Source organism: Hordeum vulgare, chromosome 6H, assembly GCF_904849725.1.
Source record: "Hordeum vulgare subsp. vulgare chromosome 6H, MorexV3_pseudomolecules_assembly, whole genome shotgun sequence".
Lineage (NCBI taxonomy): Eukaryota > Viridiplantae > Streptophyta > Magnoliopsida > Poales > Poaceae > Hordeum > Hordeum vulgare.
Genome location: NC_058523.1, coordinates 399,402,313 through 399,413,620, shown reverse-complemented (window position 1 = coordinate 399,413,620; position 11,308 = coordinate 399,402,313). Strand labels below are relative to the sequence as shown.

General features: G+C 48.4%; 1 protein-coding gene across 1 annotated transcript; it reads right to left on the bottom strand.

The window, feature by feature from the left end:
- Window positions 1-1,583: 1,583 nt before the first annotated feature.
- Window positions 1,584-3,427, bottom strand: LOC123403401 (GATA transcription factor 6-like). Its single transcript, XM_045097336.1, has 3 exons — window positions 3,210-3,427; window positions 2,789-3,082; window positions 1,584-2,692 (listed from the first exon to the last, which is right to left on the bottom strand). Exons 1-3 carry the CDS (start codon window positions 3,366-3,368, stop codon window positions 1,928-1,930), a joined length of 1,218 nt encoding a protein of 405 aa, XP_044953271.1. The 5' UTR covers window positions 3,369-3,427; the 3' UTR covers window positions 1,584-1,927.
- Window positions 3,428-11,308: the final 7,881 nt, after the last annotated feature.

Below are 11,308 nucleotides of genomic sequence, written 5' to 3'. Positions count from 1 at the left end.
GGAGGTTGGTTCTTCTTCCCCACACCTCGGCTTGCCGATGCGTGTGGGGATCGAGAGGAACAGGCGCGGCCGAGGCGGCACTCTTTGCCGGAGAGGACTCCGGTGAAGCTTTCTTTTTGCTTTGAACTTTGCCCTTCTAGGGTTCATTTCGGGGAGGGGAAACTTTTTTCACTTTCGTTATCTTATTGCAACCGTAACAACATCTAAAGCCTCATGGCTCTGATACCATTGATAGATCCCGTGGATCTTAGGCTAGATGTGTTCGGTATGATGTGAAGATTTATTGCCTTGTTGTGACCTCGATGAGCTTCCTCTCATCGTCCATCTTGATGTAGAGGAGACGGTGGGAAGCAGGGAGATGTGGTAGCGGCGACGGTGGACTTCCCGTCGCTTTAGTGCATCCCTCTAGATCGGATTAGGGTTGGAGAGTGGGGAACCAGTGGCGGCAGCGAACCTCGTAACTTGTGTCATGGTCCCCACCTCCTCTTTATAGCACTGCGCGACAGGGGCCCACCAGCCTTACTTGGACTGGACGCCCCCGATCAGGACGTAAGTCAAGGTTCAATGGACCGTTGGTCCCATTGAAAAAGAGATCAGCCTAACACAAACATGTACTTCCTTTGTAAAGAAGTATAAGAGCATTTAGATCTAAACGCTCTTATATTTTCTTACGGAGAAAGTACTATTCAAATGGACGTTGTATTGCAATGCGGGGTTTTCTTTATTCCCCTATTCTTTTTTAATCTAGTAAGAATCACGTGAGTTCATGCTTAGCTCTTTCATGGTCGACACTTCGTTGCAAAAAAAAATGCTCGCACTTCCATGTAAGTATACAAATATATATTTTCTCAATAATCTCGTATTAAAAAAATATAATTCCAAGATGGTTATTTAATGCACGTTGTTCGTGCAAACGGACCTGCGCACCTGGTCTGGCAGGAAATTCGCATCACGAGAGGGAGCATCGCAGTACGCCCGCTGCAACCAAAGCACTACTCTGTCCGAATGGAGTATATTAAAATGCGGGATGCCCAAAATTCAAGGCACCTGGCCATGACCTTGCCAAGATAGCTCCAATGGCTAGTAGAAACGTTTCGTTCAAAGTAACTCGCGCGCCATTCGCTACGCTCTGCCAGTGCCAGGCGGTCAGTGCTGACTGGTAAAAAGGCCCCAAATACAGTACAAATATACAATTGCGTTCTTCTCGTATATACCTCAGGACTCTGGTGAAATTTTTTGGCTGGCACCCCCGTGGCCTCTAGTCCACTGGCTCCACTTTAATGCACTAGTAATTTGGGTGTCGTAGATGGGACGGTAAGGGTGCAGTTATCAGGCTACTGATTGTACGCTATATGTGCGGTGCTGTGTCCATCATCCTACTGCACATACTACGAGTTTGCAGTAATGACGGAGAGCCGTAGGCAGCAGGTGGATTTGGCACGGGGCCTGCTGAATTGCTCAGGTGAAGAGGAAGAAGGGAATCCTGCACGCCATGACACTACTACCAGACATGGTATTCTTCTGGAACCATGGGCATGGCAGCTTCCTTTAAAGAAAAACAAGGCATCTAGCTAGCTTCTTGCTTCACACCAAAGATAACCCGACCATGGACATTGCCACTTCTGCCTCTCATGATTCAAACAACTTCGAAAAGCTTTCTTCCCGAGACTCCACTAAAAAGGCGCCACCTCTACGGCAATATCCTAACAGACCAAAGCTAAACCCCAAAGCTTAGTAGAGTGGTGGTAATCCCTACACCTAACACGACCTAATAGACTCCTACTAAAACTACTTTCTAATAAGTTCTAGTAGTAGGGCAACAACTAAATAGAGGACGCCAAGAAAAATCCACGAGGAGTACGTTACAACAGACTAATCAACGACACGGCCGAAAAAGATGTACACTAGCCGCCGCGGGGAGGGGCGGCTAGAACGAGGCAACGGCCGGCGCGGCGGCGGCGACCTCGATGACGACGACGCCGACGGGGTCCTTCTTGCGGCGCATCTCCAGCACCTTGCGGTGGGAGTTGGAGTGCAGGTTGCCCACGAAGGTGGGGCTGCACGCCGGCCGGTACTCCGGGAGGAGCCGCCCCGACTTGAACCGCACGCCGCAGGCGTTGCACAGCGTCTTGGCGCCCTCCGGCCCCGCGCGCCACTGGGGCGTCTTCTGGACGCCGCAGTGGCTGCAGCGCCGGTCTCCCTGGACCGGCGGGGAGGCGGCGCCGCCCGACAGCTGTGGCGGGAGATGGCTCCTTGGCTTGCGCCCGCGCTTCTTGGGCTTGTGCTTGGACTTCTTGTTCTTGTTCTTCGTGCGTGGCGCTTCGTCCAGGAGGTTGAAGGTGGGGGAGTCCATTAGGAAAAAGGACGACAGGGAGGCCGACGAGGAGCAGGAGGAGCTGGTGGCGGACGACGACGCCGAGTCGGATATGGACGCGCCGGAGAGCGACCACACGGTGGTGCCGCGCGAGCGCTTGCTACGCTTCTTGGACCTCACCGGCACCAACGCTTCAGTGGAAAGCGCGCATATTGTCGGGGTCCGCATAGGGTCCACGGCCGGCACGGCGCTTTCCTGCGGCCGGCGGTGCTGCGGTGGCCACGCCGCTGGCGCTGGGAGCTGCGGCGGAGGCGGGAGCTCTGCCTGCGAGTCGTCCATGATACGCGACACCCACTCCAGTTCCTCCGCGTCGTGGGCCTACACAGAAAGCACGCAAAAGAAATGAATAACGCTGTAGACCTAAAATAGCGCCGTCTGGCCGGAGAAAGCAAAAAAAAGGGTCAAACGTCTTACCGGCAGGTCCATCTCCGGCGGAAGAAGCGGCATGAGCTCGTAGGAGACCGCCGACGAGCCGTGCGAGTCACTGCACTTTTCCTCCTCCTCGGTGGCCGGAGCCGTCTCGCAGAGAAAGCCGTCTTCCTTGTCCACCTCGCAGAGCTCCTCAAGGTCAAGGAGCTCCTCCACCGAGAAGCCGTCACCCAACAGCCCGGCTCCCCACGCCGTCGGCCCAGCGACCGCGGCGGCCGCCACCTCCTCGACTGCCTCGTACGGCCTGAGGCTACTTCTCAGCGCAGACATCCTCTCCGCCTGAAACCGCACCCACAGAAAGCAGGAGAGCAAGCTCTCGTCAGTTCCCTCTCTTGCTAAACAATAACCGTCTCACTCTCTCTCTCACACACACACGTCTGAGGACAGAGAGGCTATGCATGCTTACCTGCAGGGAGCCGTGGTGGTGCGCGAACGACGACGACATGGCGGAGGCGGCTGCAGAGGAGGAGGAGTGGGAAAGGGTAGGGAGGGAGGCGTTGAGGAGGTGAGGAGCAGAGGAAAAGGCAGCGGCAGGGGCGGAAGAGATGAGTGTCTGGTGGGTCATTGAATGGCTGCCAAAGTCCGTGTCCGCAACAAATGCACTGTTGCGTTATGTTGTTTTCCCCCACCCTTTTTCACCCGCTTTGCTCTCCCTCAATCACGTTGCTCCACTCCATTTCTTTTTCATCGTCAAGAAAAATAATGTTTAATTATGCACAAGTGCTAATAGTCAATAGTCATGTTTTTAGAGCAACGCCAACGTCCCGGTCCAAACGGACGATGTTTTTATTTTTTTTTGTTTATTTGGATCGACCGTCCGCTCGACGTCTGTCCTATTTCAGATTTGGATGGCAGTGCGTCCAACATCCACGACCCATTTTATGTCCGTGCACACATTTGAAAAGTAGATCAAGCCAGTGATCATGTCGTTGTCCAAATTTCATGCCGATAGCATGCCACGGTCGACATATAATGTCAGATTCAGAAAATAGTTCATGTGTGGCGCACGTGCGAGCGGTCGATACATATGTCAGCACACAAAAAGGGACGGGAGTTCGACCAGGCCATCATGGCCGTGGTCATGCCAACACACTTGCTGGCATACAAAAAAGGATGACGCTCGAAGCCATAGATCACTCGTCGTTGAACTTGAGCATGTCGGCCTGCATCTTCTCGAACCACGGTCTCTTCCTTGACGACATGGTGTTGAGATCCACCTTCATGATCTCCATCCCCGTCATCATGCTAACGAGAGCCACTTCTTTCGCCTTGGTCTTGGCATTGACGGCATGATCTCTAGCATCTTGGCATGGTTCTCCGCCTCCATCTCAAGCATCCTGATTTGCTTCTCCGCCTCCATCTCAAGCCCCCCCCCTTGAATCTCCATGAAGGCGTTCATTTTCTCTTCCTTGTCTTGTCGGTGCTTCTCCTACCTTGAATCCCTCTTGGTCATCATGCCCTCCACGGTTGCACTCAAGGAGATTGACGCCGCATCCCACTTGTCGTCCTTCTAGTAGTTGGTCTTTCCCTGCGGCCGTGGCTTCTCACCCTCCCCAACCTCCTCCACGGCTTCCTCCCCCCCCCCCAATACGTTGTGAGGGTGGCATATTGGAGCTTGAACTTCTCCTCATCTTTGATGATCCTTCAACAATGAGAAAGGTTGAAGGACTTGCCTTCATGTTGGACAACGAATGTCTCTAAAGCTTGGAACGCCTACAAATAAATTACACGCAAGTATATTAACAAATAAACATGTAAACAAAGAGGGGGTATGCATACCATGTCTTGTATGTCGATCGTGCACGGGGCGTGCTTGATGCTCTTATAAGTGGCACAAAACTTGTTGCATTCTTGTTGGATCACTTTCCATCGCTTTAAAATGGACACCCGCCCTCGCGTGCTTTGCATTTGGTACGACGTGAACTTCTTGCGTTCGCCAAACTCACGACGGACACAAATTCAAAAGGTTGATGCCTTTTGATCGGCGCCGACCTTGGGGTCTTGCCCAATGTCCCTCCAACATTCACAAAGGAGCTTGTCCTCAACCCTCGTGTATGCCTTCGTTTGTTTGCTCTTTCGCTTGGGCTGCACCTCGGTGACTTGGGTGACGAGCTCGTCCTCGAACAGAGGCTCTCCGTCAATGTCCGCCTCATCCTCTTCCTTGAGGCTATAGTCATCCGGAAACACGTGGTCGGGTGGGAAGCCGTCCAGGTCCAGGCCGACCTGATCTTGCACGAAGGCTAGCTGCATGCGAGCTTGGTCATAGGTCAACGGAGTGAACGGTCCACCACAACCGTCCTAGCTTTGGGTCTCATCAAGATCGTAACCAGAACCATTTGCGACTGCCAGAGCGCCCTCGAAGATGATGCTCTGTATGAAGTGGTTTGCCCTCTCGTTGTTGATGGCTACCGGCATTCCATCAAACAGGTTGCGGGCATCGGAGAACATGTCGGCTGACATCTCCCACGCGTGTTTCCTCGTCCCACCGGATGACGAGACATCGGCTACCGGTCTGGAGTTGAGGTCGATGTGCGCGGGGCAGGGCGCGGGCGTGGATGGCGTCATCACGCTCACCTCCAGCGAGCATTCGCCGGAGAGGCGGGAGGCCTGGGGTAGACGTAGAAGCCGGGGATCGGATGAGTTATTGATGTGTGGGTGACTGTGGTAACGCCATCCGAGGGAAGGCAGACGAGCATGTGCTAGCCGCGGCCACAACGACGCTGACAACCCCATGATGGCCAAGGTTTTACTCTAGGTACAAAAGCGCCTCACTTGTAGCCGCTGCGATACGTGCACTCGTATCCTCCTGCTGCGATGCGGCGGCTATGGCCACGGCAGACGCTGCTTCATCCCTTGCGCCCGCCGCGTGCCTTGGCCATTTCTCTTTGCCGACTCCCAAGCCCGATCCTCGGGCGTCAGCTCCTTCTTCTTCTTGGGCGTGGTGGCGGTCTTTTGGGGGCGCAAGGCTTGCCTTTGCACGAGGGGACGGTCGTTATGCCGGACGAGGCGAGGCCGATGGTGGAATCGAGGTCATTGTCCATGGCGAGTAGACGGGAAGAGCGCGCGGGCGGAAGTGTTTTGGGAACATGGAGGGAAACGGTGGAGGCTTTGCCCTCGACTCGCGGGCCACGGGAGTAGTTGGCGCGCACCGCACGCGTCTGTCTCGTGTCCGCCAACGTGAATCAGGCTAAAAAAATGAACCTGGAATAAATTGATAAGCGGACGAAACCGGACGCACGTCCGTTTGGGTCGATGCGTTGGGACGACTTTTTACTCGCCACGACCCAAACGGACGCGTGGTAATGTGCGTTGGAGTTGCCCTTACTCCATTCGTTACGATGCTTGTGGATATGAGTTCCCGCATGGATATATGCTAGAAAGAGGCAAAATCGATAAAATTGACCCCTCAACGAAACAAATTTACAAACTGGACTGCGTTAATTTTTTTTCACTCAGATGACCCTTTTGTGTGGCACCCGACAGCCGGGCGTCACACTACACTATGTAGCGCCTAACATATAGGTATTACACTTCTCGACAGTGTGACACCCCGGGGCCACACTCCTGGTTGTGTGGCCCCTAAGAGAAAGGAGTCACACTACATTGTATGGCGTCTAACTGAAAGGAGCCACAATGTAGTGTGGCTCTTTTCACTTATGCGTCGCACAATGTAGTGTGACTCCTTTCTCTTAGACGCCACACAACCAGAAGTGTGGCCCCGGCTGCCACATTGGTCACAAGTGTAACGCCCATATGCTAGACGCTACATAGTGGAGTGTGAGCACAAAAGAATCAACTAAGTGAACTTCTTTTTAACGTCATCCAATTTATGAATTTGTTTCGTTCGGGGATTAATTTTATCAGTTTCGCCCTATAAAATATGATGGTCTATTAAAATACTATTAATGAGACATTGTCAAGTTACGTGTGTAGATCATTTTTCCTTCATTATATTTTTCTTATCCAAAATTATTTATTAAAAAAATAAATATACCTAAATGTATTTAAATTCTAGATACATCTATGTCTGCCCATTTTAAAAACAAATAATTTGAAACAATGGGAGCAGTACCTAAAAATATAACAAACGTGTTTCCAAGCACGTCTAACCTTGACTCATGTTACTGCCGCTCCTGCTGTCACTATTTATTTCCAATGGTCTAGTAACTAGAGTGATAATTGTGAATATCTATATGTAAGTCCCATAAAATATTTTGGGTAAGTTGAATTTTAGGCTATTAGATTAATATCCAACTGTCGAACTTTTGTTCTTCTTCCTCCAGGTTCTTCCTCCTATGACCATTCCTTCTCTTATAGAAATGAGGAAAACATTTTAGATTAACGGAAATCAATCGTGTCTTCCACATGTCATGCGTCATGGGTTCACGCATCCACGATGCAAACCTTATCTTTTTCTCTTTTATTTTTTGAACCCGCTACATATTTTATCTTTTCCCCATCTTAAACCAGATCCAACTCTACTTCATCTTCTACCTCCTCTCGAGGCTTTGGCCGTCCTTATCGTCATGATTCTCATCGGAGCAGCCCGCGGGGCGGCCTCTACAGCACCCGTCGGCGATCTAACACTCCACACTCCAGCATTCAATGATTAGCAGCGCCGGCGTCGACCTACAGCTTGCCGTGCACCACCTTGTTGTTGTCGGCGTTGCAAAGTGCAGCGGTGATGCATTGTGGATCCCGGAGCACCCGATGTTGCTTAAGAACGCCGATGCAGCGGCCACTACCGGAGATGCAATGGCGCGTCGACGATGCTACAACGGTGACCGCGACGAGGGGCCGATGGGGGGTGCTGCAACTCAACTCCGACGATGTTAGCTTGAAGGTGTTGGGAGCACCGCGGAGCTACAATGGAACAAAGCGGGGTCGCTGGAAGCATCGCGGGAGATGTAACGAAGCTTCATCAAAGTTGCAATGGAGCTTCATCGAAGCCGTCGACGCCGCATTGAAGCTCTGTCAAGGCTGCCATGGAGCTCCACACGAGTTGCAATGGAGCCTCGCCGGAGCTGTCGACGCTGCGTTGGAGCTTCACCGGGCTGCAATGTTACTTGACGGAGTTGCAATGGAGCTTCGCTCGAGCGTCGATGCTGCGTTGGAGCTCCGCTGGTGATTTATTGGAGCTCGCCGGATGCCATCGATGATGCGTTAGAGCTTTGGCTTGGTTGCAATGGCACTGCGTTGACTCGCTGCTGTCGTGGTGTTGTTATAATCCAATGGTCACGAGTGTGTTGATCCAACGGCTTAATACATGGATGATTTCTTAGAGAAATGATCCACCTCATTCGTAGCAATCCTATAGAAATTGACTTACCCAAGTTACAAGTTCAGTCAACTTATGTATAATTATTATGATGATAATCTGACCCTCTTATCTGACAGTCTCTTTTCCGAAAATACATGTACTAGCAGAAATGGGCGAATATGGACCAGATTCGCGCACTTCGCGCGGCAGCATTTTATTCGCCGGGGCACATTGTGTGATTATTTTGCTTCCAACTTTTGCGTTGGTGAGCAAGCTGGCGGTGGAGATTTGATTACTACGGGTTGCACAGGGGCCGGTGTGGACTCGTGATGGGCCTGCGGGTTCCCTCTGTTCTTCATTCGGAGAAAATGCTGTTGCAAAAGTCTTGGGTTGGTTCGCTTCAGTCGGGCAATATCCATCATGTGAAGCAATGCCGTTGTGGTGCAAGCATGTTCGGTGCTTATTCGTTGCCATTGTAGTGCAAGCAGCATGCATCGCGTGCAGAATAAATGAAATCACAAATTTGGCTTGCCAAATCGGGTTAACAGATCTTTTACTCCATATTTGGCCGAGATGAAATCTGTTTGGATCCTAGGGTGTTTAGAACCGTCTATTAGGCCCCGTTTGGATTAGCGCTAGTGCTCGGTTCTAGCTGGTTTAAGATACAGACGTCGTCGCGTTTTTGTTCCAGACAGAAATCACGTGCTGGCCGGTTATCTACAGCTGTAAAATACGTACAGGCTTTCAAACTTGCACCCGTGTATTCAAGGTACCAAAACACATTCAATAGAGTAAACGTCAGATAGCAATGACATGGCCACTTAAATGCACCATGGAAAAACAAGGATCGTAACAAGAGATTTGGGTCGATGGAACTTTGACAATAATTATACTGCAGCCGAGTAGTGCAGAAAATTTCAACACGAATTAAACAAATCGTCAAGAGGAGATCGTAATTATCATATCCCCTAAATTTACTATCCCAAAATTTTAAAATCTGAGATCAGATTTTTAGTTGCTAATCAAAGAGCACCTACATGATCTCCTAAAAGATCTCAGAAGATATGAGTGTGCCATGTGATGCACATTGTTTTAACACAATACAATTGTAGACACGCTCATACATATACACATACACTCATCATATAAACGCATGTATGCATAATTTATTCCTATGAGCACCATTGAGAAACTACGCGGACACATCATACCGAGATCGGCGATTTTATCTCAAACACCTTCATGGCCAGCAAGAACATTTCCTCTCATTGAACGCACATCGGCGGATGACCTAAAATAAATTAAAAAAATACAACCACAAATGCTAAGTCTAAGACTAGACAAGTTGGTTTCACTGCAAGTAACCTAATTATGTAAGCTACACTCAGTTTAACTGTATTGCCTGTGATGTGCTTGGATAGTGCATTAGAAATAGGACAGTGCTAACTCCGAGTCAGACCTTGCATGCTCGCTTGCATTGTTTTTACCATGTCTCAGAAATCATTGTGAATTGCTAGTGGTTTTGTTTTTGTTTTTCGCTGCATACTATGAAAAAAAAATGAAAGTGCTTGAAACATGATTTGAACCTAGGTCTATGCAATAGCTATTAAGCCTAATAACCAACTAAGAGCATCTCTAATAGCCTTTGTATACTGGATTGCTGAAAACTTGTTATAATAAGAGGAGAGAAAAGATTTACAAAGCCAACATATTTTTTGCTTTGGTACCCTTTGTATATTGGATTGCTATATTTGCACAAAACAGACCATAACATATGCGATAGTTTCTAATAGACACATTGTACACTAGCATACATACATGTATATGTATACTAGCACAACTCGCGTCCACGTACACATGCACTCACGCGTACACTTATACACATGCATCATACCCACGTACACATGCATCACACACACGTATACACACACGTACGCATGCATCACACACACATATACACACACGTACGCATGCATCACACACACACACACGTATACACACACGTACACATGCAGCGCGCGCACACACATACACATGCAACACACACGTACAAATGCAGCGCACACACACATACACATGCAACACACACGTACAAATGCAACACACACGTACACATGCAACACACAGACGTACACATACAAAAAAACACGTACACGTACACACGCGCTCACACAGCGCATGCGCATCACACACACTATACACGGACTCCACTTGCCATTGAGACAAAGCGAGGCTTTAGGAGGCTTGCTAAAATTTACAAAGTGACCTTTGGCTTTGGCAAATATGCAAAGTATGGGTGCAAATATATCAAACTTGGTAAAAAAAATTGGTGGGGCACCACTTATACAAAGACTGTTGGAGAAGGATTTTTGGCCAAGATTTGTAAAATAGAAAATGAGTGAAAATATACAAAGGCCGTTGGAGATGCTCTAAGCCACCTTTTGTTGTTGTCTAGTGTAGATAAGCAATGTTATTTGAACATTTCTTAGTTTTGCCATATTATAAAAATAATAAAGATTGACTTGGTAACTTTTGCATGACGAGCGTGATAAATACAGTATGAGTAACATGATAACTATACCATGATAAGCCTGATAACTACAGTACGAGAAGGTTAAAAATGGAACAGTATGGTAATTTAACAAAGAAATTACCGGTGAAATGTTTCAAAAACTTTCCCTCCTTTGATGAAATATACCATGGTGTTTAAACATAAGATATTGGGTGTGTGATGCATAAAATTGTCAAAAAATTACATGAAAGTTACCGTAGGAGTTATGTTTCAATGTTTTCTGCTCGAAGTCAAAGTTAACATGATGATTGAACGTAAGTTATGAGGTCATCGGTGCATAAATGACCACGCTATTTAATCAGAAGTATCGAGGCTTATTTCAGTAACGTTTTCCCCATGGGTAAAATGTTATTAATGTGTTGTATGAAATTATCATGCTATTTGCACTAGGATCTCACGGGATATTTTTAGAACTTTTCGCCCAAGGTAAAAAGTTATCATTGTCTTTAGATGTAAGTTATCAGGTTAGTTGTACGTAAGTTATCATCTTATTTACAAAGAAGTTACTAGGATGTATTTCAACGACTTTTTCACCTCGGAAGGTCAAAAACGTGGTATTTTATTTGAACTTGGCTGGAGCCAAGTAGTAGGTGGGTTGGCTAGTGTGTTTAGATCACAATATTAAAATCTTCAGTTCAATTCTCAACTTTAACATGACTTTTTAGGCTATAAA